General features: G+C 39.8%; 1 protein-coding gene across 4 annotated transcripts in view; it reads right to left on the reverse strand.

Annotated features, from left to right (window-relative positions):
- Positions 1-1,742: 1,742 nt before the first annotated feature.
- CCDC27 (coiled-coil domain containing 27) overlaps positions 1,743-27,427 on the reverse strand; it is a 1,043,518-nt gene continuing 1,017,833 nt past the window's right edge. For all 4 annotated transcript variants that reach the window (XM_044062954.1, XM_044062953.1, XM_044062952.1 and 1 more), the window contains one exon: positions 1,743-2,515. In XM_044062954.1, coding sequence (XP_043918889.1) covers positions 2,393-2,515 — 123 coding nt within the window. In that variant the 3' untranslated portion in view covers positions 1,743-2,392. The remainder of the gene's footprint in view (positions 2,516-27,427) is intronic.

Below are 27,427 nucleotides of genomic sequence, written 5' to 3' on the forward strand. Positions count from 1 at the left end.
GCAGTTGACTGGAAACTAGGTGTCTTTGTACCCCCCGAGGACATCAACTTTCTCCCAGAGGGCCTTTCCCAAACCAATTGCTAGAGTCAAAACCATGGATTAAAACTGAATGCCAAGAAATGTGCAACAGTATCCGTCAGCAAGCAAAAGTCCTTTGTAACTATCATATTAATAACACACCCCTGAAAAATGATCCAGTAGTTGGGGACCTGGGAACTTATGTAGACAATTAACTGTCCTTTGACCACCACATATCCACTATGTAGACAATGAACTGTCCTTTGACCACCACATATCCACTACTGTAAGAAAGTGTTGTTTTTTTATTATTAAAGGTGTGGCATCCAGGGAAATGATCGCTTCACTGTATTCTGCACTCATTAAACTGATCATTGAGTATAATGCCATCTTCAGTATATACAGTCCAAATATTTGACATAACTCAAAGGACCATAAAGCTTTCTTACTAAAAAAATCAAGGGCCTAAATCATAAAAACTAAGCAGACCTCTCCAAGCCTTGCCCCACTTCCTGATATCCTACAGGCTACTGAGGGGCAATCTATATCTCGCTTACAGGGCCTCAAAAAACCTTATCCTGTCAGACCTAATGCACATTCATAAGTATAACAGAGGCATAAACACCTACTCATGAGATTGAAATCTCTTTTGTAACATGTATAGAACATGTTGGAGGGATAAGTATTAGAGAGAATACTGCTTCTTTGGAATTCTTTTCATCTCCATATATAGGAAAGTATTTCTCTTACAGTATTCCAACACAAACAACACAAACTGGATGAATGGATGTGCAACTGCAAATTCACCCCTGGTTTAGCACTCATCCTTCATGGATAGCAGCAACATGTACATGTTCTAATCATCTCTGGTTATTCGTAATTAAAATGTAAGAGCTAGAAACTTCATGAGAATGTATACCTAGGCTTCTAAAGATCTTCATGGATCAACAGCCTATTAATTATCTATGAATCTATAAAAGGCCCTAGAGGTAGATGTGTCTGCTTAATGATGATGCCTTTACAAAACTGAAATGCAATCTTGTGGTCTCAGTACAGTCTCAGATATTTCCTCGTAAGTACGAGTCCAGGTGACCAAACCATATTCTGAGTGTTTTATTGTTCTGTTGTCATCATTTGAAACACCAAAATACATGATCCTTGTCTTCCTTACACTTAGGAATGCCCTGTTTCCAGTTAACTAGAGACGAGGTGAGTTGCAGCTTGCCTGTAGGTTTTGTATGGGTGCCTTTAGATTACCTGCACTAAACAGCAGACTGCAGTTGACTGCATGGTGTATTAAATTTGTTGCCCTGTGTGCCAACCACCTTGCTTCGGAAAAATGAATGCTATAGGGGTTTCAGTTTATAATAGCTATACATATTGCAATATGAAACATATTCAGAAATCCTGCTATAGAACAGATATTTGCTGACCTTGCTCTAATCACTGCTAATGTCCCTCACTAGAATTTCAGCATTATGCAATGATTTGCACTTCCTGATTTTCATACACCAATATTTTATAAATGCAGCCTTAAACACACAACTTTCAATATCTGCCATGTGGAATATTACATATGTGTGTGTATGCGTGTGTACATGTGTGTGTGTGATCCATTTCGTGTATGTACCACTTGCATAAACATCAGTGTAATAAATATATATTTTACTTTAAACGAAGAGTTTAATTCCTCATGGTGAAAAAAGACACTGAAACAAGACTAAGACATTAAACATATACATTTATTTTTCCCTTTACTAAACCATTCACATTTTTAGAAAATATGGAGTCAAGTACTAAGGCTTTTTGTTATATGTTTACATTTTCATCGCCATCAGAAATAACGGCATAAGATGACTGGACATTGTGATAGGACAGACCCATATGCTGACCTCAACAAAACTGGTGTTCCTAAAAATAAATACAGTCATCTCAGTATGTGCTTACACATGACATTTCTTAGGTAAAAAAAAAACATTTTTGCAACCAGTCTAGATACTTGTCTATTCAGTGTTTTTCTTGTGGGTTTGATTGATACTTAAGGCAATGTTTCCACAAAGAATATAGGAATTACCTTAGCCATCTACATATTACTTCTGACTGACTGTGTATGTAATTATAGTGTTTCATCCCTTTGTTGTTAATAATGAATATTACAATACAGACTATAAATCTCAGTAAAGGAAAGAAAGCAGGACAATACAGTTTATTAATGATCTTATCCATGTTGGTTTCCTAATTTCTCACAAAAAACATGCCCATGATTTTAGGAAATGAATCTCCCTGCAATTTGAAATCAGCATAAATCTTGAAGACCCCCGTGACAAAGAAAAAACAGAATCAAACAGATTCCCAGATATATGACCAAGCACTGTTATTTGCCATTCTTTTTGGGAGACTTAGACTTGTCTTGTGCTTCATTAAAGAAAAGAGGTGGTACGTTTTCTCCTTTCTGTTTTAGCAACTGGTGGAACTCCATGCGGTCATTGATTATTTTCTATAAAAAAGCAAGAGAAACACAAGATTAACGCTCTTTAAATTAATACAATGAACTGTTCAGAATATACTTTATTAATACAATGAACTGTTCAGAATATCATTTATTAATACAATGAACTGTTCAGAATATACTTTAACTTCAAATGCCCAAATGAGTATTTTGATGTATTTTTCCCTCTGTTAGCATATCCCATTTACTGGAACCAGAAACAATACCTAACTGCCTTTCACCACATCTTCACCACAGCAAACATTATCTAGAAAGGGGAAAGAATTTTTTTTTAAATTACAGTACAATAAGGAAAACTGTATCCTCAGATTATCAGGGTAAGTCTGCATTGCCTACATTCACAATTTGGAAACTGCTCTTGTAAAGTATGATAGCGTCAACACTACCACGCTACCAATAATTACAACAAAAAAAATGAAACTGCAGTGCTAGAATCTAAATTATAAAAATGACTGCATATGACAGACAGGGACACTGTGCCAGCAGATGCCAAACTTAGTTTGTATCCATCCTTTAGACATCAGTAGGCACTAAAATGAATCTGACTGTAAGAAAAATCTAGCTAAGATCTCAAAAAAAAAAACAAAAAAAAACCCAAGATCTTATTTCTTTTGGCATTGTGTATTTCAAGTGGCATATCCTTGATTAAAATAAGTGAATGCTAAGCACGCGCGCGCACACACACACACACACACACACACACACACACACACACACACACACACACACACACACACTCACACACACACTCACACACACACTCACACACTCACACACTCACTAAAACAGCTTTCTATTTTGCATCTTCTTTAGGATTATTTCAGTATTTTGGTCACCGAATCACTACAGGTAGAATAACTACTACCATTTTGTAAATTTATGAAAACTTTCTCCTGCAGCATCGACTTGAGGCTATTCATTCCTACAAGTGGCAGATTTTTTAAATATTGTTTTATAATAATGGAAGTGCATGCCCACTAGCCTCACTCCCCCCTCAATTCTTTCTCACTGTCATTTTGTGTATGGACAGAATCAGAACATGCCAAATTCATTTCACAGTTTGCTTTACATTTTATTTTATTCCCATACCAAAGATGCATTTTATACATGTATTTCTAGTATTTCACGTGTGAAATATTTAACTTTGATTTATAATACAGACATTCTAAAACAATTTGTTCTAAGACACACACTTATTTTAGTACTTACAATCAATTTCTTCTATGTTTCCTTTTTCAAAATATCTTACTTATGCAGGCAGTATTATAATTTAAGTTCGAGGCCCTCTGTAGACTCCCACAACTCATTCATGCAGATTACTTTTGATCAGGCTCACAAATGGATTGAGAAACAACCTCTGTGATTTGATATTCAAAAGGCAGAAGTTACATTTCATGTTCCACCTGCAAAAATATTAAATGCTCTGACATGCAGCCTTTGCTGTGGCTTCAGATCATACATACAAAGATGACATTTATAATTTTCCTTTTCAGAAACATAATTAATGACTGCTAAATAATATGTTTTTGGCACACCTTAGATTAAAATTAGCATTTTTGATTCAGTAGGGATAGTATTTGGGAAAAAAACATTTAAAGTTTTGCGCATTCACTTTCTGCAGCACAGTTAATGTGTGTGATATATCACTGTCACCTGGAATGTTGGATGACATAGGGTCAAATCTTAAATGAAGGCTAATAAATTCTGTTTAACTCTATGTTCAAATAATGGCAAATTCTCTTCAGTTTTGAGACTTAATATCACTGCAACTGTACAATAGGATGTTGCCATTTGTTCAGTTCCTGATATATTTTCCGAGAGTCCACAAATACCCCAACAACAGACCTAAACCTGTTTTAGCAGGTAAATAGCACAAAGAGGAGGGGCAGGTTCAACACTCGAAGTCTTCCTCACTTCTAGATCACACTCCTCTTGTTGATAAAGCAGCATGATATTCTTTCAAATGGGACCTGGATGATTAGATGGGTATCCATAAATTCTCCAATGACTTGAGTGTCCTAGCCCTCCTTGAGAGGAGAGGTAGAGTCTAAGGTGGGAGCTGACAAGGCGTAATGGTTGCAAGATCCGTTAGACTTGAACTTCCTAGGATTCCTTTATTCCTCTGATTTCATAATATCAGAAGTAATTTATTGCTCAGTGTGTGGAAATAAAAGTTTATCACAGTCAGCAGTTATCACATGGTTTGTATTATGTTATTTAATAATACATAAATGCTTAAAGACCACTGTTTCACATTCTTTTTACATTTGAATGTAATTGTGTACTGTAATACTTGACTATATATAAACAAACCTTGGGACTTATTGTGACCACATATACCATTCAATAAATGAAAATTAAATATCAATATCCTGAATGTGGGTGTTTTTTTTCTGTTTTGCAACTTATACAATATGCCATTTGAGCAAATAAGCCAAGCTGTCAAATACGACTGGAGCTCCAGCTCACTGGGTAGAACAAACGGTTCCTATCTCTAGGGCACCTCATACTGTACAGATCAGTCTGGGATGTTGAATTAAGGCATGCGTTAGCAAGGTTTATTTAACTATAGGGCTACCTTGTACCTCATAAAGTACAAACCAGCTGAGGTCCCATTTAATCTAAGTTTAATTGACCAATGCCGAAGTCCTTGATCACCGTTTTCCACAGGAACTGCCATTGTGGTATGTGCCAACAATGATTAATTTTTCAAAAAATTACATTTTCCCTTGTGTTTATTGTGATCAGAGATTGTAAACTTAAATTGGGGGAGAGGCATGTCCCCTTGTAAAAATGCTTAACATTTTTTTTTCATCAGGTTGAATTTCAGACTAGTTACAATTATCAGGGAAGTAACTGTGCACAAGGAGTTCTACTTTCTGCACAAAATACAAAATAATTGAAATAGTTATCAGAAAAGCTTATTGTTTGCCATTCAAAACAGCCACTATAGGACCATGGCTTTAATACAGCAATCTACTGAGAAACACCATGACTTGAGTTCAGAACTTTTCATCACACCAGCAGAGGTAAGAAGTCCCAATGTGCTTTGAGGCTACTGCAGATGACAGTAAGTGACTTTATAACACTATATCATGTAGCAAGTATAAGAGTATAAGTATTAGAGGCAAAAACATGGGATGGCCCTGACAAAGCACTTGTGGGTGAAAGTGTTCTAATAAGCTTATATCTTCAAAAGGGTTCAAAATACACCATTACTTAGAACTGAGCTTTGTTGACCCACATATGCTCATTGTTACCTGCAGAATTCCAGTAAGGTTACCAATATTTTCAAACTCCACACCTCTTTGAGCACAAATAAAATACATTACTCTTTTTTGCAGAATGGGACAGAAATATTGCATTTTGAAATACATTTTCTAGTGGATCAACATGAAGATATGAGTTAGTTTTCCACTACATAAATATGCACTTCTGGTTCAAATTCCAAAACAACAAAGTGCAGATGGATCTCTCAGGGATAGCTCTACCTTAGTGTACAGAATGCTGCTACTCTGGTGTTCAGGCAGAAGGTGGCAGCCATAGACCATGCACAATGCCCTAAACTATAATCTTAGATAGCCATTACATCAGAAGTTTGATTTTTAAAATGCATTAACTGTAATTGTTTACAATCAGGTCACCAATCATAACCAGTCTGTAATGTTTTTCAAGGGGGAGTCCTATTGTTTGTCGCTAGATATTTGATCAACACTCACAAAAGATTGCTGGTGTCCTGTCTTGCTGGTTAGACTTGCAGCAGAGCAAGAAGGTAAACAGTGCATTTGTAACACTTTCTCTCTCTTCTCTGAGTCTGTGTAATCTCTGACTTACTACAGATATATTTATATTTATCTATACATCCAGATAGACAAATGGATAGATATACATATAAATATCTATAAATATGTATAAGGATATATGTAAGTTGATCTAAAACATTAAATTAAAAGTCATAGACAAAAACAAATCAATCTCAAAAGATCAACAGGAAAGTGTGTGTACTCTGGAGCATAACAGAAAAAGTACAGTTGTGTAAATAAACTTACCATAACAGTACATGTTCTACTAGATCTCTGCTGAAGTAGCCCGAGCTATTCGAGTTATATCTTACAATGGATATGACCAACTGGCCTGCTTTTCAAAGCTTAAGGGCACCATCCTTGTACCCTAACTACTGGATGCTTGAGCAGAAGTCCACATAAAAGTTAGTTAGACTTCCAAAGCTTCAGAGCTTTCTTGCTCCCAAAATGGAAGGCTACAGCTCTGAAAGGAAAAATGTTATGAAAGAATCAATCAGCATAAACTAATATAGCTGTATACACAAGGGTACATACATCCACACCCTGAGAATACATCAAAAAACAAACAAGGTGGATAGAGGAAGGGTATGCCTACTCCACCATTAACTTGAGTCAGAAGCTGCTGGAAGTACTCCTTCCATCTGCCACTGATGTCATGTGGATTGATGAGCAGGCTGTTGCTGGCATCCCTTATAAATGCTACCTGATGACAATCTTCTTTATCCTTTTTTCCTTTGCAACCTGATGAGAGTTTTTTTGTACTGTCGGTTGAGTCACTTTCAAGAAGCCAATGGAGCTAACAAAGTCCTGTCACACTGCATGAAAGTGCTAGCGAAATTGATTAAAAAAATGAGTACACAGAGAAATAGAAAGTTAGATGGGAGATGAACAGTTTGGAATGACAACAGGATGCAGTACAATTGATCTGATGTTAGAGGTGACAGAAAGAGTGGTGGAAAAGCTAGAGACAAGGAAAGACTCAATCTGGGCATTCTTAGACTTGGAGAAAGTATATGACAAGGTCACAAGCTAATTTGGCAGTCCTGCAATAATCATAAGTCCTGGAAAAATTGGTAGAATTAATGTAGGTTATGTACATGGACTCAGTGGTACAAGTGTGAATAGTGTTGAGACTCAAGGCGGGGTTTTCTGTGGGAGTCGCCATGCATCAGGGTCCAATTCTGAGCCCAATGCTTTTCATACTGCTGATAGACTACATAAGCAGGAAGGTTGGATGGGACAGATCAACAAAGCCACTGTATGCAGATGGTGTGCCATTACAACCAGACTCTGAACAGGAACTTCAGCAAATACAATGCAAAACTAAAGGCACACGGGCTGAAACAGAGTACAAACAATGCAGATGTCACTGCAAAAAATGGAGGAAATCAGAAGAAGCTGAAAAGTGAGATAGAAGGGAAAATAGTGGAACAGTTTAACAGCTTCAGGTATCTAGGAGGGTTGCTGCAGGAAAGTCTGAATGAGGGGGTCAAATACAGAATCAAGGGGACAGCAGCCTGCTGGCACAGAATGATGGGGCTAGTGCATGACAGAAGAATGCCAAAGAAGCTGGAAAATAAGGCTTACAAAGCTGTGCTGTGACTAGTACATTTGTATGTTACAGAAACCTGGGCAGTAAAGGCAGAGCAGCTGAGGACACCAGAAGTGATGGAGATGAAGTGCCTGAGACAGTCAGATGGATGCACACTGTGGGAGAGACCAAGAAATCATAACATCAGTGCAGAAGACAATGTAGTTCCAATTGCAGTGAAGGTGCAGAACATGTCCTACATGGCTGAGAACGAGAATGAAAACATTAAAAAAGGCCTGGGAAGAAATTCAACAAACAGAAGAAAATAAGAAAAAAGAAACAAAACACCAAAGAGTACTACAGAACATAAAAAAATAACAAATCGCAAAATCTTACTAATATCCAAACACACACCCCAAAGAAACCAAAACGGATAAAAGTAAGAAAGGAACATTAAATCAAATGCAAATAATCCTGTAGTACTGTGTAAAGAGAACAAAAAAAAGAAAATGCTGCAAGGAGGGCAAAATGTTGGGGAATACCAGAACAAAAAGGAGCGCAGTATCTGATGGAATACACTCCATGAAGCAAAACAGATACTGTACATCCAAAACACAACAAGCACTGATAAAAACATCAGTGTAAAACACTTATCAAAAAGGTAACTCTCCTGTTGTGCAAAAAAGAAAAAAAGTACAGTTTTGTACCTACCATAAATGTAGATGTCCGATAGGTATGCATCTGCAGTCATCACATATGGGTTGTCCTGCCTCAGGCAGCCCTTTGGTCGGCTGGATTCCAAAGTATGGGTCTGGAGTCGGCTGATGTCGCACTTTCCCCGACGTCAGAGCGCCTGGGGTATAAAAGCATCAGCCGACGCCATCTTCCTCAGTTTTTCTTGCCCCAGATTCCAGGTGCACTCTAAGGAAGGCTACATTTGGAGAGATGCATTTAAAAATCCAAACATGCACAGTAATATAACAACAAATACACCATAATAGATCACCCCAGCTAGCTATAAGAGGGATAAGTACCCAAGAAATACCACAGAGGGGAAGGAGGGAGGGTAAACCTGACTGCAGATGCATACCTATCGGACATCTACATTTATGGTAGGTACAAAACTGTACTATGTCCTTCAAGGATGCATCTGCAGTCATCACATATGGGTAGAATACCATAGCCAATCTGGGGGTGGAGGAACTATGTAAAGGATGGTGTAGCTAAAATGCCCTGCATGTCTGCCGTAGCAAAGCCTGCTCTGGATCTGGAATATAAAGGTAAATTGTAATGCTTGGCAAATGTATGCACGGAGCTCCATGTAGCAGCTTCTAAATTGTCCTTGGTAGCCACCCCTCTTAAGAAGGCTGTGGAGGTGGCTGTGGCTCTCGTGGAATGAGGTCTAATGTTAGCTGACACAGTTTTTCCATGAAAGGAGTAACAAAAACAAATGCAATTCCCTATCCATTTTGAAATTGTCTGTTTGGAAATTGCTTTTCCTTGTGTTCCAGCAGCATATGCTACCAACAGCTGGTCAGTTTTTCTGTAACCTTTAGTTCTGTCCAAGTAGTAGCGCAACTGTCTGTGTATGTCCAGGGTGTGCAGAAGTTTCTCCCCTTTCTTTTGTGGATTTGGAAAGAAGGTAGGCAAGTGAATAGCTTGGTTTAATGAAACCCTGGATACCACCTTTGGCATAAATGTAGGATTGGTTCTTAATGAAACTCTGTCCTGATGAAAAATAAGAAATGGCTGTACTGCCATAAGGGCCTGTAACTCAGATACTCTTCTTGCTGAGGTTATGGCCAGAGGGAAAGCAGTCTTCCAAGACAGGAACTGTAGTTCTGCAGATGCTGCTGGTTCAAAGGGAGGCAGTGTTAGCTTTTCCAACACGAAGTTAAGGTCCCAAGTAGGTAGGGGTGGTTTCCTTGGAGGATTGATGTTTTTGATTCCTCTTAGAAACTGTCTTAGGAGAGGATGAGAGAAGACAGGTGGATCAGTATTGTACTCTGCTGAAATTGCTGAAACATGAATTTTAATGGAAGAGTAAGACAGACCATTGTGGAACATTTCTGCCAAGTATTCCAGGATATGTGCCATGTTCATCACTGTCGCATCTAGGCCCTTTGTGGTGTTCCAAATGTGAAATCTTTTCCATTTTGCTGAATATGCCTTTCTTGTGGAAGGCCAGCGAGCTTCCATAATAATATCTTTCACTCTCTGGGATAGCTTATCCTGAGGAGGAGTCAAGGTATTTTCCAGGCTGTTAGTTGCAAGGTTTTCAGGTTGGAATGCAGAGTTTTGTAGTTGTGCTGTGTCAGTAGAAGTGGCCATAGAGGAAGAGGCCATGGTTTTGTGCGTGACATGCTCTTTAACAGTGGGTACCAGTGCTGTCTTGGCCAGTCCGGAGCTATCAGAATCACTTTTGGCTGCTCTGTCCTGATCTTCAGTAAAACCCTGGTCATTAATGGGAGAGATGGAAATGCATACACTGTTAGAGTTCTCCAGCTGAAAGAGAAGGCGTCCACTTTCCAAGCTTGTGGGTGGTATGTCCTTGAGCAGAATTTCTTCAGTTGATAATTGTGGGGGGAGGCAAAAAGATCTATGTCCGGCCTCCCCCATGATTGTGTTAGCTGTAGAAAGATGTCCGGGTGCAGCATCCATTCGTGTGCATCCATGATATTTCTGCTTAAGCTGTCCGACAGCATATTGTCTTTCCCTGGCACAAACTGGGATTGTAGCTGTATATTGAGCTTCAAGGAAAGTTCCCATAGATTTATTGCCAGCCTGCAAAGAGGATAGGAATGGGTGCCTCCTTGCTTGTTTATGTACCACATAACCGTGGTGTTGTCTGTCCTTATTAGCAGATGGCCTTGATGCAGAAAGGGTTTGAAGGCTTCGACTGCATGTATCACTGCCAGCATTTCCTTTTGGTTTATGTGCATGCGTAGCTCTTTTTGTGACCATAGACCTTGAATGCATCTGCCCTCCAAGTGCGCTCCCCATCCGTGGTCTGAAGAGTCTGTTGTAATAGTTTGGCTGGCTATTGGTTTGCTGAAAGGCAGACCCTTGTTTGACTGGCTTGCTTGAGCCCACCACAGAAATTCCTTTTGAAGGCATGGAACGAGTGGTATCAAAGTTTCCAGGCTGTGACTGTGCTGAGTCCATAAACTACTACAAAGGCAAGAAAAATCCCAAGGATGCACCAAAAAGCTGTGAACAATAATCCAACCGGTATATTATAGACAGGTTCTTTACTGGTACAAACATTCAACGATGGTAAGCGCTTTCACGTCTTTGAGACGCTTCTTCAGACCTCAATATTGTTGCATGACATTCTCTTCTTATATATAAAAACAATTAACACATTCACATCATTGATTGTACTATTTACAATTTAAAGTGCAAGTGCATAAATACTCAATATTATAAATAATCCAATAAATATAGTGAATGAAAACCCTGGAAACCATGTCCAGATTCATGTTATAAAAAACATAAAAACCTTTGTTACATAAATATATCGGGGCATAAATACTTGAGAATTAAAAAGTAAATAAAGTGCTAGTGCATATATAGTCAGAATTGTGAACGCTCAATCAATGCAACAAGTAAAAACAACGCTAAGAACTATATTCAGACTTATGATATCATTGAATCTTATATAAACAAATAAATCACTGATTTGATACAGTATCCAAGAAAAAATAAAAATTATAAAATCATGTGGAAATCTACATATTTGAAACTAAATTGAAATGCAGCATGTAAACATTATAGCATAAGTAAACCATGTGTATAGTAGGTATCAATGTCAATGTTTCAAAGACCTAGACGCTAAAAAGGGCTTCAAAGTGATTTTCTCATTCAGCCCATATTTATGTGCCTGTAACGTAAAAATCCATTTACTTTCTATTTCCTCTGTGTGATTTTTCACATTACCTAGTCTATTCGTTCTTCTCACTAGTTCGAGTACTCTAAATTTAAAACTGTGGCTGGATCCATGCTCCATGATGTGGCGTGCTAGGGCATTAGTAGCATTTTCTTTGTTAACTGCATATATGTGTTCTCTTATTCGTTCACGGAGAGTTCTATTTGTCTTTCCTACATAAAATTTGTCACGATTGACACTGTGCTAGATAAACTAAATCCTTTGTTCTGCAATCTGCATATCCTCTGAATGTGTAAGCATAACCTGTATGTGGATGTATAAAGGCTTCATTTTCTGCTATGTATTTGCACTGATTACATGTGCGACAAGAAAAAGTCCCTTTCCTTTGTGATTGTGCAAACTTATTCCCTGTTTGTTCATAGCACAATAGTCTTTTTAGAGACTTCATATTTTTGTAAGTTATATTAGGCTTATCATCTACTAACATTCTAATCCTATCATCCATCAATAATAGTTTCCAATTATTTTCTATAATTCGCTTGACTTGTCCATTCCTGTTTGTATATGGAATGATCAATCTATTTTTCCTTTTTTGTATGCTTTCAATGTTTGTGTTGTCGCCAGCTTGTCTGTGAAAAAACGGCTTACCTTTATATGCTCTTAAATCACTACATGATGTTATAATTCCTTTCACCTCATCTTCCTTGTAACCTCTGGATATAAATTTATTAACTAAACCAACCTGCTGTTCTCTAAAAGCTGTATCCTGAGTAGTGAGTTTTGATGTTCTAAGTGTTTGATTCTTCACAATATTGGAATATATATGTTTAGGATGCATGCTGTTGCGATGCAAAAGATTGTTTTTCCAGCTCGGCTTCCTATAAACTTCATGATCTATCCCATTTTGTCCTTTGGTTAGCTTGACATCAAGAAACTCAATCGCAGTCAAGGAATAAGTATTTTCAAAAGCGAGAAAATCTGTGGTGCCATTGAGATATGTCACAAACTCACATAGATCTCTCTCATAAACTCCTTAGGTACCATTGTAGTTTCCTCATATGTAGTCTTGCTTGCGGAATCAGAAGGATGCAAGAAGCCATGTAACCCAGGGCCTGCAGGATTTTCCTTGCAGTCAGCTGGGTTTGTCTTGTCAGATTTTTGAAGTATTCTGGTAGTTGACTTTGTTTTTCTTCTGTGAGGAAGGCCATTTGGGTGGTTGTATCTAGATTTGCACCCAGAAGTTATTCTTTGGGATGGAACAAGTCTTGATTTGTGAAAGTTGACTGTATATCCCAAGGCCTGAAGTAGGTGGATGGCATAATTCAAGTGTTTTACCAAAGTTTGTTGGCTGTCCACTTGTATAAGGCAGTCGTCCAGATATGGGTATATTTGAATCCCCTGAAGTCTGCAGTGTGCCATTACTGATGCCAGGCATTTCGTGAATACTCTGGGCGCAGTAGATAAGCCAAAGGGCAATGCTGAGAATTGATAATGCTCTGACCCTGCAAGAAATCTGAGGTGTCTTCTGCAACTTTGTCTGATAGGGACATGCAGGTATGCCTCCTTGAGGTCTAGAGTTACCAGCCAAGACCCCTTGCCCAGCATGGGAAGGAGCTGCTGTAGAGTCAGCATTTTGAACTTTGGCACAATGAGATAAGTATTCAGTACGGACAAGTCGAGAATAGGCCTCCATTGTTTTTCTTTTCTTGGAACAAGGAATAGTCTGGAATAAAATCCTTGGCCTTGTTCTGAGAGAGGAACCTTTTCTATAGCTTTCATTTGCATTAAGCTGGAAATTTGTTTCAAAGCCTCTGCCCTTTGATTCGGTGGCAGGTCTGGCATGCCTTTTCTTTTGGTAATGTGTGGAAATGGAACCTGTATCCTTTGTCTATTATTTGTAGTGTCCATTTGTCCCTTGTAATACTGTGCCAATTTTCTGAGAATAAAGAAAGCTTTCCGCCCAAAGGTGCTTCCAATTGAGCCCTGGTTGGCGGTGTCAAAGTAAAGTCATTGAGCCTGTCCTTGTGCAGCAGTTGAAGGTCCTGCATTACCTCTCTGGTTGGGAGGTTGCCATTGACGTCCTCTGTAGGAGCCTCTAGCTTGCCCTCTACCTCTGGCACGCCTGTTCTTGCCTCTCTGAAACCTCTCTGTGTCTGGAAAGGACCAATTCTTTGAAGGCCAATTCCTGCCGAATCTTGGTGGTTGTACTTGGAGAAAATCTTTGACTGTTTGTACGGATTTAGCCTTTTCTTCAAATTTCTTTAGGACCTCCTGAGCCGTGGAGCCAAATAACTTTTGCTTTTCCAGTGGAGCATCCAGCAGCTTTGCTTTAACATGGTCTGGCAGAGATTGTTCCTTCAGCCAAGCATGCCTACGTATGACTGCACCAGTCATAGCTGACCTACATGAAGCTTCCAATGCATCATAACCACATTGCAAGAAATGGTTGCTAACCTGTTGTGAGTTATGTACCAGATCCTGAAGTGACTTGCGGTCTAGGGGGTCAGGTGAAGACAGTTTTTTATGCAATTCATCTAACAAATACTCTTGCTACTGTATTATATGAAATTGACAATTTAATGCCCTCATAGAAAGAGTAGCAGAAGTATACACTTTTTTATCCCATCTCTCTAAAGCTCTGGACTCCCTTTCAGAGGGGAGAGGATTTTTAGCAGTGGCAGCTGCAACCCCTTTAGGGCCCTGGGAAATAGTTTCTGGATCAGCAGAGTGGGCCTTGTAAAGGTAAAGATGTGAGTCCAGGACCCTGTAGTACCTATCGGGTTTGGCAGGAGCCGGAGGGAGAGAATCGAGGGTTGTGCTAGAGTCAGAGTACACATCATCAATGACATTCAAAACAGGAGGAATAGCTAAAGGTCTATGCTGAGGCAAATGTAAAAAGGTCCTTAATCTTTTCCTGGAATCAGAGAATTCCTGGCCCTGCCATTAGAAATGCTCTCTCACAGTGTGTAGTGTCTCCCCAAAGGAAAACTCTTCAGAAGGGGAGGCCGAGGGAATAGATTCCTCTGCATCAGAATCCTCGTAGGCCGAAAAAACCTCCTCCTGGTGGTCCGAGAGAGTAGAGCCATCAGAGGCCTCATCTGAGGAGAGGGGATCAGAGGGCTCAACCCTGGGCCTTTTGTCTGGAGGAGGTTGAGAGCCCCTGTCCGGATGAGGTTGAGAGCCCCTAATTAAGGAGATAAGATCCTCTGCTAAGCTTAGAATCTGTGAACCAGTAGAGGGTCCCTGAGGAATAACCTTGGGAGGCAAAGCTTTTGAGAGTTTAGCAGCTTTAGCCCTGGAGAAAGCCTTAATGGACATGGATGCAGGAGGCCTGGCTGCACCACGTGCTGGTGTAGATTTGTCTAAAGGAATGGTGTCGGAAGGTTCCAGGACACCAGTTTCTGTTGGAAATTCAATAACCGACTCAGCCGGGACTGAGGTAGTCGGTTGAGCGGTTTCGGTAATTGGAAGTACCAAGGACTCGGTTTCAGCCGAGACCGAGACACTCGCGGTAGGCCTGGCCGTGTTTTCAGTCGAAACCGCGGCCCGCGTGTGTCGGTCCTTGTCCTTCCGTTTCTTAATTAAATGTGAAGTCGGAGTCTCCGACGGCATCTTACACGAAAAACTAGCCCCAAAAAATTCCTCTGCAAACTCCGCCCAACGTCTAAGAGTGCGTCGGTTGAAGGAAGCACAGGCTGAACAGGCCGAGACTTCGTGGTCTGGACCTAGGCAGGGGAGGCAGTAAGAGTGGAAATCCTTATGAGGTATTTGTTTCCCACAAGTTAAACAATTATTAACTTTATCAGACATCAGCTGAGGCAAGAAAGAGTCCCCAACGGGGTACTTAGCTTTTTGAAGTCTTCGGTAGCTGAATTACAGGAGCTGGCCGACCGGCACTTGCGAACTGCTTCTGCTTCGGGCACCATGTGGCAAGAAAGACTGAGGAAGATGGCGTCGGCTGATGCTTTTATACCCCAGGCGCTCTGACGTCGGGGAAAGTGTGACATCAGCCGACGCCGGACCCAGACTTTGGAATCCGGCCGACCGAAGGGCTGCCTGAGGCAGGACAACCCATATGTGATGACTGCAGATGCATCCTTGAAGGACATCAAGCATGGGTAGGCAAATTACTCAACTCACCCCAATCTTTATGCCATAACTACATTCGCAACTGCTGCAACAAATCAGGGACTGAAACAATACAATCTTCCAAACAAGCACCTCACTACAATGGGCAACCCAAAGAAGAAGTAAAGCAGACACCAAAAGGAAATCTGACCTAGCAACAGCTGGCATCCAGGCACAACAATCGTCCCCCATATAAACATTTCTCAGTAGTGGTTGGGAATGAAGAGCGCACCTTTCCCTTGAAGTTGGTCAGCCACAAGAAGCCAGTAAGTAGTAAAAACGAGGAAGACCAAACACCACGAATGATGAAAAAGTTTTAATCCATATAAAATCCAAAAAAGTAAGCGCTTTCGCGTGCTGCCAGTGCACGCTTCTTCAGACAAGTTTAAAACACTCCAATGTATCATTGACTTATATATCATTTAACTACATCTGTTAATTGATTAATTGATCCAAATTAATGAACCATTTGAATTCTTAAAGTCAGAATGTTTCTTAAGAATATGCATTCCTTAAAACAGCAGCACCTCAGCACAAAACAAACCATAATGTGCTGAAACATATATATTATTTAACATCTATATATATTTAAAGCAGAAACAAAAAATTATTTATTATTTTTCATTGCTTAATATTATTTTCTAGAATAAAAATAAAAAATAAAAATAAAAAATAAAAAAAAATAAAAAATAATCATGGTAGTTATATAATTATATTTGGTCTGCACAAATTCTAAGGACTACATTCTAAAATAATAAAAGGTAGCGACTGCATGTTGCACACAATGTATACTTTTGTATATCCTACCTAATGTAACTGGACTAGTAATCTCAATGTACAAACACTAAAACACTAAAACCATGGCGTAAGCTAAAAATGGACCATCTTTTGCTTGTTATTATTACAAGGTTTTTAACTATACTAGTATCTATTTCATATAAAAATTATAATACTCATCTATAAATAAGGAATATTTGTATATACATTATAATCGATACTCATCAGTAGGTACAAATTCCTATCTGACAAATACATGAAAGTATATATATACTTAATATGTAAAAATAGAGTGTAAAAAATTTTTTAAAAAAGATGTAAACATGTGAAACATAATGTAAACTATATACATATTGGAGCAGGAAAAAATCTAACTTGTACATTGTTGACCAACTACAAAATATACTGTATAATGCATGAAAACATGAAGTGAAATAAAATAAAGTGACTACATTTTTTTTTTTTTTTTTTTTTTTTTTAAAAACTAACAATATGATAAGCTTAAATATTATATAAACATAAGAATCAGCATCATTAGTGCATCATACTATTTCTAATGGTCTTTTCTGGAGAGAAAAATTCATGGTGTACAAGACATACATATTCTACAAAGAATACTAATAGAAATGGCTAAAATAATCTCCCAAGTTTCAGGAGACATGTTAGAAGACTTGAAATACAATTACTAATGAAGGCCTGTAATAGGGTAAATGAGGTGGAAAACATGTGCTTAGAGACCATATTTGATAGACCTTTCAGAGGTGTTCATAATCTCACAATAACAAGAAGGTCATATCTATGATTAACTAAGTTATGCATGACTTGGAGATAGTTACTGAAATAATATATATAATTCTGGATGAGCATGAGTACATGGGGCTTAACAGAACATTATATGCAAAAGGGTACTATGCATAAATAGGCATCTTATAATTAAGTCGCCCAACCAACCAAAGACTTCAGGGAATATACGTATGTGTTAAAGATCACATGTCAGTGGTATTTCCTTTTCTTTAACTGTGATCTGATGCTGACATAGCTATTGAGGCCAGGGTATTTATGTGCTCTAATTCTGAATATCCAGTTCAACTCCAAACTCTCTAAGTCATTAAAATTATCACCTTTTCTTATATTAGGTGTCCTTCTTTGTAAAACTCTGAAGGCAAAGGTATGGTCTGGATATTCAGAGACATGTTTGAATAATGCATTCTTTTGGTCCTTCTTTTTTATTGCATACAGGTGCTCTTGTATCCTGTCCCTGAGCCTCCTTGTTGTCATGCCCACATAGAAGGCAGGGCAGGACACACAAGTAGCTAAATAAACAACATTTGTATCATTACAGCTAGCTGAGCAATTAATTACAACCTCCTTTGATGATCCAGGATTAGAGAATTTATTATCAGTAGATACCCATTTACAGGATGTACATGCTCCACATGGAACAGTGCCTCTAATGGCATTGTAAGTGGTGGTATCATTGGACCTCTCATTGCATATAATCCTTTTCAAATTTAACATATTTTTGTAAGTAAATGATGCTCTACTTCCTATTAAGTTCTTTATTTCGTCACTAGTAGTCAAGATCGACCAATTTTTACTAATTATATCAGTGATATATTTATTATCACTGGTATAACTGATGATGCATCTAACTTGCTTTTGTTCTAGAGATTCAAGCTGTCCATTACCATTATTATACTGATGCATTACCCTAGGTTTATATTGGTCATCATTAACAAATCTTTCTTTTACATACGCTACATCAACCTGATTGTACCCTCTATCCAAGAGAAGGGATTCAAGTTTATCAAATTCAGTGGTACGTTCATCTTTGTCTTGACAAATCCTATTTATCCTACTGAACTGTCCTTTAATTATATTCGAAAAGATGAATCTAGGATGCATGCTGTCATGTACCAATAGTGTGTTCTTCCAACACTCTTTTCTATGAAGAGATGTAACTATCCTACCTGCCTTTGGTTTTTTAATGTTCAGATCTAGAAAGTTAACATTTGTATAAGAATATTCTAGAGAAAATCTAAGAAAATCTGTGGTATTTTCTAGATCTTTAATAAAGGCTTCAAATTCCTCAGGACTTCCATCCCAGATCAACAGTATGTCATCTACGAACCTAAAGTATGCTACTACTTTTTTTATATGCCATGTGTGGAAACAGGCATGTAGTCTCCCATTCATATACAACCAGGTTAGCATATGAATTGGCGCAGGGGGTGCCCATGGCCACCCCCCACTGTTGTAAGTAGTAAGAGTTGTTAAACATCATGGCATTCTTTGTAAGTACTAATTCTAGTAAAGCATTTAATAGAATTTGCTCACTGTTGTTATATAGGCTAAAGACATTCAATAGATGTCTTATAGCCTCTAGGCCATATGCATTAGGTATCACCGTAAAAAGACTCTTGACATCTAATGTGACAAGTAGATGTTTCTCTGTAATTTTACCCTGTATGTTATTTAGATGGTCAATCAATTGAAAAGAGTCTTTCAAAATAGTACTAATTTTATTTACTATAGGTTTTAACTTATTTTCAACAAATATTGACATATTCTCTGTAACCCACTGATGTCCTGCAACAATTGGACGAAGGGGTGGTGGTGTTAAACCCTTATGCATTTTGGGGAGCCCCCAAGCATGGGTAGGCAAATTACTCAACTCACCCCAATCTTTATGCCATAACTACATTCGCAACTGCTGCAACAAATCAGGGACTGAAACAATACAATCTTCCAAACAAGCACCTCACTACAATGGGCAACCCAAAGAAGAAGTAAAGCAGACACCAAAAGGAAATCTGACCTAGCAACAGCTGGCATCCAGGCACAACAATCGTCCCCCATATAAACATTTCTCAGTAGTGACAGGAAACACACGTGGCACTGAATAATGACATTGTACACTCTCCCAAAAACCAAACACCTTGGGACACTGAAGAAAAGCATGCTCTACTGTCTCTAAAGCCTGACACCCATCATGTGGACACATGTGCAACCCCACAGGGTGAAAAATGTAAGAAGATCTAACAGGCAGCTTATCAAGAGAGCAACACCACAAAAAATCATGCCAGTGAGGAAACAAAGCATAACGCTGCCTACTCTGACTCAAATCTAACAATCTTCCAGAGGAATAACGTTGACACCCATTAATGGCGTAAAAACGGGCCAAAAGAGAAGAATACCATTCTTTCCTAGAGGAAGGGAGGGAGTCTAAAGACACATGCCAAGCAAGCAGCAAAGACTGGACTTCCCACAGCTCCAATGAAAGTACCCTCCATGCACGCTTCCCAGCCAAACAAGTCTTCCAAAAACAACCAGACAATGCTGGGAGTAAGCAACCAAGCAAAGAAAGATCCGCAGCCTGTCAATGCTGCAACACAGGAAAAAGGAAAATGTGTACAAAAAAAAAAGGACAGGATGCAGTAAACTAACACCATGAGTAGCAGGAGTAGAATACAAATTCCCCCTATGACAGGTGTATAGGAAGTGTCCCCAAAAAAAACAAAAGACCTCAGACAAAAGACGGGTGGGACCAAGAACATGGAAATAAACAGACAGAAAAAACATACTCTAATGTGCCCAAAAAGGAACTATTCAACAACAGACCTTTTTTTTGGAAAGACAAAGGAAAAGAATGCCACAAAGCCAAGCAGTGAACAGCTTTACCAAGAAGAGCTTCACAAGACTCAGAGACATAAGAAGGAGAACCAAAACGTACACCCAAGACAGACATACCATTGCTAGCAAAAAAAATCATCCCGATACTGAGAAGTGTACCAAAACCACAGGATTTGGCAAAATTAAGAGGAAGGCCCACTAATGAAAAAAACAATAGAAATATACTGCAAATAAAGCAAAAGAACAGGAAAAGACTCTGTAACAATAGTAACATTGTCTGGGTAACACAGGAAATGAGGCACCAAAACTCTTGAACATAGAAAAGACATAGGAGACATGGAAAAGTGGGTGCCCTCACCTTAAAAAACACAGCACCCACCACCAGATAAAAGATATCAGCTCAAGGGACAACCTTGATGCACACCATTCTTCAAAGGAAATTTAGCTCCCATCCAGCCATTAACCACAGGAACAATAACAAAAGCTGAATAAATGGAATCAATACATTGAAGAAAAAGAGGACCAGATCCATAAGTCTATAAGATGGCCAACAAGGCTGAATTACTAACATTGTCAAATGCTTTTCATGGCTTATATTGAGGAGGTTATTATTTATGACTCCAGTCATAATTTATATATTGATGAATTAGACATTTGTAGACAATATCTGGATGATTGTTGGGTGGTGTGGAAGTTGGATGAAACCTATCTACAGGAATTTATTGGCTATCTCAATGACAATGTATGGGGAATTGAGTTCAAATTAAATTTCCATAAATCAAAGATTGTTTTTCTTGATGTTGAGGTTAGCAGGAATCCTGATGACACCCTAGCCACTCGGGTTTTCAGGAAATTTCCAGAATATAACTCACTTTTAAATGCTACAAGCTTTCACCCCCGACATATCATCCAGAATATCCCCAAATCACAATTCCTCAGAGTCAAATGATCTGCTGTAGCCAACAAACATTTGAGAACACCAGAGATGATTTTATACACAGGTTTCGTGAGAGGGGTTACCCCTCTGGTACTTGTCAGCACTGCTTGTCATTGGGCTTCCAATCAGAATAGAACTGACTTGTTACAATAAAAAGACAAACAAAAAGATTAATCTAATTCTCTGGTTCGTCTGGTGACCACATATGGATGCAATACACGTGGATTTATGAATATCATTAATAGACACTGGAACATTTTGATGGCTGAGGAGAGATTACACTCTTTTTTGAGGGACAGATGCTCTTTTTCCTTCAAAAGAGAACGGACATTGGGATCCCTGTTTAGCCATTAAAAGAGGGTGGGTCCTAGTTCGACTGTCCCCACTCAACATACACTGAGAGGTGGCCCAGTGTTGGGTTGTATACCATGTGGCCACTGTACTTATTGCAACAAAGTCTAACATACGAGGGAATTCAGTAGTCACAATACGTCAGAAGTTTTCAACATCAACTTCTGGGCTAACTGTAGTACAGAGTGGGTCATCTATCTAGTCACATGTTCAAGCTCCTCATTCTATGTGGGACAAACTTCCAGGCCTTTTCACCTCAGGATTGGGGAGCATCTTAGTGACATTAGAAATAAGCGTCCTAACAATGCTCTGTTTAAACATGTCTGTAAACATAACTCTGCTTCTTTTTATTTCACTGTTATTGATTGCATTGTAGGTAAATGTAGGGATAAATCTGGATGGCATGATTTACTTAATTTCAAGGAACGTAAATGGATCATTAAATTAGGGGCTTTGTTCCCACCTGGGCTTAATGACCAATTCTAATGCACCAATGAACTGTCTTTATGGTACTATATATATATATATATATATATATATATATATATATATATATATATATATATATATATAAACATACCTTTATGAATGGTGATTATTTGTTTTTGTTAACTCACTGAAGAAGGCTATCACAGCCGAAACCGGTTTGAGACAGGTAGTTGGGCTTACTACCCTCTACCTAGCTATGTGTTTTTTATATTAAATCTTTTGAATTCCACCTTTTCTGCTGGCTATTTTTGTACTTTTATGTGCTGACTTCACAGCAGTGCAGTTGCCGTACCGACACCACGTTGCTTCCTGGTGCTTGCATAGGCCTACCAGAAATACCACAGATCCCAGGGTACAACAAATATTGCATCTTTGACTGCAGATGTAACTGGAAGATCCTACAAAATAACTTATAATCTGTTCTGCAAAAAGAATCAGATGCCAGTTAGACAAGGCCATGCAGTCACCCTTTTTCCAAAAGAATTTAAGGGCTATCCGTAACAAACCAGGATGGAAAAAAAACATGAGAAAACCACTAATTAAACAACTGCACTAGTACAGACAACTAAGCATCAGAGCAAGAGCTGTAAAAATGGTAAGAAACACCATCCAACCCTGGGGCAGTATCAACCTTGAAAAAACATTAGTCCTTTGAACTTTGAACAAAGTAATAAGGACATCAAGAACTGCCCTAAAAACAGAAGGCATCACAGGTCTAGGCCAATATTCCACAGAAGGAGGTTTATCAACATACAAAGTGGACAATTAAGAATTAACTTCTTGCAGAATACCCTCCTTAGTGGTAACAATATCACCCAAAGAAGACAACAAACAGTCAATAAAGGTCTCTTTCCTAAGAGTACATTTACCAGCATAAGGGAAAAACTCCTCACCCCTCCCTTTTAAAGAATGGAGGCTCTAAATAAAAATCTGCCTAAGCAGCAGAGACCTCCAAAGCAGACACCCAAGCAACCGCTACCCCAAAACAAAACATGTGCAACACATAGCTCACAAAGCCAGTGTGCCGAACAGTCACAGCCCTTAAGGCTAAACAACACACCTGCTACACTTGTAATAGGTGACTCTATCGTCAGGCACACTGACGTCCCGCTCACCAGGCTGAACAAGGAGAAGGTCACGGTGAGCTGCCTGTCGGGCACTAGGATCCGCCACAGAACACAAGCACTCAGGTCACTCCAAGGCAAGTACAAATATGACTCAGTCATTGTCCATGCTGGTGTGAATGACCTGAGACATACCTCCCTGGACTACATGAAAAGACACATACAGGAGCTCTCCGAGCATGTAGCCCAGGCTGGCATGACCCTGACCTTGAGTAGCATCTTACCCTCACCAAGAATGATGCCACAGTATGAAGACAAGATGATCAATTTCAACAATTGGCTTAAGTATTGGTGTCATTCAAAGGGGATCCAATGCCTGTCAGCCTGGGATGACATGCTCGACAAGCCACGATGCTTCGCTAGGGACGGCTTGCACCTGTCACCCCTGGGCTTTTGGATATTGGCAAAGGCTCTTGCTACCACCATAGTGCCTTTTTTAGGCAAGACTCAAAAGACAAACCCACCTCCATAGGTATCACAAGGGATAAGAAACTAAGAGTAATACTACTCAACGCCAGAAGTCTAAACCTCAAGATGCATGCACTCGAAACTCTCCTTAGAATGGAGAACATCGATATCTGTGCAGTAACAGAAACCTGGTTCAAGGCTCCCGAGAGCACCCCAGCACTACCAGGTTATGCCTCATACCATGCTCTTCGGCCCCAAAACTTGGACTGAACCACAAAAGGAGGGGGAGTATCAATATTCGTCAAAGATACCCACACCTCTAGGTTGGTGGCATAGCACGAAGCATCAGAGACTATCCATGTGCAACTAACAGTCGGTAAAACTGCCTTCCAGTTTATAGCTTGCTACAGACCACCCTCCCAAACCCAGGAACCCCACTCAGCCTTCCTGAGAACACTGGAAAATATGAAGGTCTCTCCAAACACCATTATATTGGGCAACTTCAACTACCCAAACATAGACTGGGAGCATTACTCTAGCTCCAACACCCTAGCCCAAAGGTTCCTGGAATTTATAAACTCAAATTCTATGGAACAACTTGTTACCACTCCCACAAGAGGGGAAAACATACTGGACCTGATCATCACCAACATGGGGACTCTATGCTCCAAACCAGAAGTGTATCCCTCACTGGTAAGATCAGACCATAAACTAATCTCACTGGATATTCACATCCCGACCCCACCCCCTGCCCAGAAAACCACAGTGAAAAACTTCTCTAAAGCAAATTTCACACTCCGCAAACCGAGGTGGAATCCTTCAAAGCCCCTGGGCCTGTGGAAAATACGGCCCAGACTGCAGAATCCTTTATAAATGCATTCTATGAACACCTTCAGGAATGCATGGATCATGCAATCCCAAATAAAACCAAGACCCAATCCTACAAAGGCAGATGTCCTGTCTGGTGGACCCCAGCCATAAACAAACTATACAATAGAAGGAGGAAGCTATTACATGATAGAGCAAACTCCCAAAAAGGGAAGGCATCTCTGATCAGTATTAGCAAAAAACTACGGGCACTCATAAAATCGTCTAAGGACAGCTTCAAGAGAAAAATTGCACAGAACACTAAGGATAATCACAAGGCTTTCTTTAGTTATGTTAGGAACCTGGGTGGGAATTCCCAGATATGCTCAGAATTAGTCCAAAATGACAAAAAATACACCGAACCCACAGACATTACCAACATCCTAGCTGACAGGTTCAGTGCAAACTCCCTCCCCACCAAAAGGGCAAATATCTATCCCAGTAGAGTGCTGCCCCCATGACATCTCAGATGCTCAGGTAAGAGCCGCCCTCTCCAAAGAAAAAAACACAGCATCAATGGGACCAGACGATGTCCTGGGCTGCGTCCTTCATGAACTCCAAGAAGAGCTAAACCCAAACATAAAACTACTGTTCAATCTCAGCCTTACTACCGGATATGTGCCCAAAGAGTGGCGTACAGCAACAGTGGTCCCTCTACACAAAGGTGGTGTCTCAACGGATCCTGGAAACTATAGCCCCATAAGCCTGACTAGCTTGGTCTGCAAAGCTATGGAAAGGATCATCATGGACCTCATAAATAAAGATATTGGGGACTTACAGACACTGGATTCTACCCAGTTCGGCTTTGTTAAGGGCAGATCCTGCCTCTTAAACCTGGTCGATTTCTTTGAAACAGTCACCAAGGCCATTGATGAGGGGAAGGTGGTCCACACAGCCTACCTGGACCTCGCAAAAGCCTTCGATACAATACCCTACTCGAGCATTATAGATAAGCTCACCAGCTTAAATATAAACCCCTATGTCACTAGATGGGTTGCAAACTGACTCAAGGACAGAACCCACATGGTTAGAATTATTGGAGCCATGTCAGACTCCAAACCAGTTACAAGTGGCGTCCCACAAGGCTCAGTCCTGGGACCTTTCTTGTTCGGTACATATTTCTCGGAGGTACAGGCCAACATGGAAGGACTGTGGCTGACCAAGTTCGCAGATGACTGCAAACTGGGCGCCATAATTGACTCTCCAGCTGACACAAGCATCCTCCAAAAGGGACAACTGGTGCCAGAGCCATGGCCTCAAGCTAAACGCCAAAAAGTGTATAGTCATCCCCTTTGGCAAAAACAAAGTGCCCACAAATTACCACATAGGTGGTAATCCATTAAGTACAGAAGAAGTAATTAGGGACCTAGGGACCCAAGTTGATAGCAATCTCTCATTTGACAACCACGTGGCCAAAGTGGTTAGAAAAACATTTTATACAGCCCACCTAATCATGAAGGGATTCACATCTAGATCAGGGAAGGTCATCATGCCTCTTTACTCATCCCTCATCAGGCCCATAATTGAGTACAACGCCCCTTTTGGGATGTACCTTACCAGACACCTGCAGCAACTGGAAAGACCCCAAAAGTACCTCACCAAGAGGATCAAAGGGCTCAAACAGATGCCATATGCTGCCTGGTTAAAGAAACTCCAGCTCTACTCAGTGGCATACCGCCTGCTCAGAGGCGATCTGTGCCTGACGTATAAAGCCATGTCCAACCCGGAATTAATGGACATGCTGCACCTCAGAAAATCCAAATCCCATTGAGCTACGCTCGAGACTTGAACCTCAGCACTGAAATAAATAGGACATGCTGGAGGGACAGATTCATAACCCAGAGGCTCCCTTCACTCTGGAATAAAATCCCAGTCCAGGTTAGGCAGAGTCCCTCATTGACTCTCTTCAAGAGGAATCTTGATGAGTGGATGGGAGATCGTAGGTTTACCCCGGGTGTCACTTCTGTGTCACTGTTAGACAGAGGCACAGTATACTAACCTCGAAAAAGGGCATAGCAAAACTAATTTAAAATGTGTGACGAAAGCCAAACACACTCTGGCTAGGCTTATAAATGCCCTAGGGCAGCTAGCCTAGTATGAACCTAAGTTCCAAAGAACCACTCTCACCCTAGCAAGGTTATGCAAATGCAACTCACTGAGGTGCTGAATGGCACCTGTCAGGCACATGTTGCACTTCAGACTGGAAAGCAGCATAAAGGGAGTTGGAAGAACCCTTAAAAATGGAATAATAAGAGTGGGCAAACCAAGAATAATGGGAAAGAATCTTATCTTTAAAGGCCAACCACCAACAGGAAAGAGAAGAATAAAAACGTAACAGAGTAAAATGATCATGCCATAACTCAGTAATGACTTCTTGCCAGGCAGAAGTAAAAGTCTAAGGAGCAGTAAAATGAGAAAGACCCCTACCCTTACGCAACTCAGATGAAATTCCAAAGGAAAAGGACAAAGCACAAGGATCAGTAAAAGGTACAGTAATCAATATGGATGACTTTGAGGACTACATACAGTAAGAGAGGTCAAATGCAAAACATCCATACAGCAATGGACACGAGTCCTTTCTAACCCTAGAATATCTTGATAATACGCCACAGTTAAAGTAACCAAAAAAAGAATAGGACAATCAATTAAAAAATAAAGTTGCAAAAGTTGAAATAAAAAGTGACACTCAGTCACTGGAATAAAAGCATAAACAATCATCAAATGTACAAAAGAATGCCTACACAACAAATCCACCACCAAATCCCTACCAGGTAAAACATGAATAACATCCCTAACAACCACTGAAAATTTATGATACAGTAACCCAACACCAGACCTATGATCTGACCCTAAAGACCAAACCACCCCACCCCCCACAAAATTTCCCATTGGGAACAACTAACAGAGGAAAGCCTACCCACAAGCAACAGGCAAATAATATAATGTAAGGCAGAAACCCAAGA

This window comes from Protopterus annectens, chromosome 2.part1, assembly GCF_019279795.1.
Source record: "Protopterus annectens isolate FY-2018-M chromosome 2.part1, PAN1.0, whole genome shotgun sequence".
Taxonomy (NCBI): Eukaryota; Metazoa; Chordata; order Ceratodontiformes; family Protopteridae; genus Protopterus; species Protopterus annectens.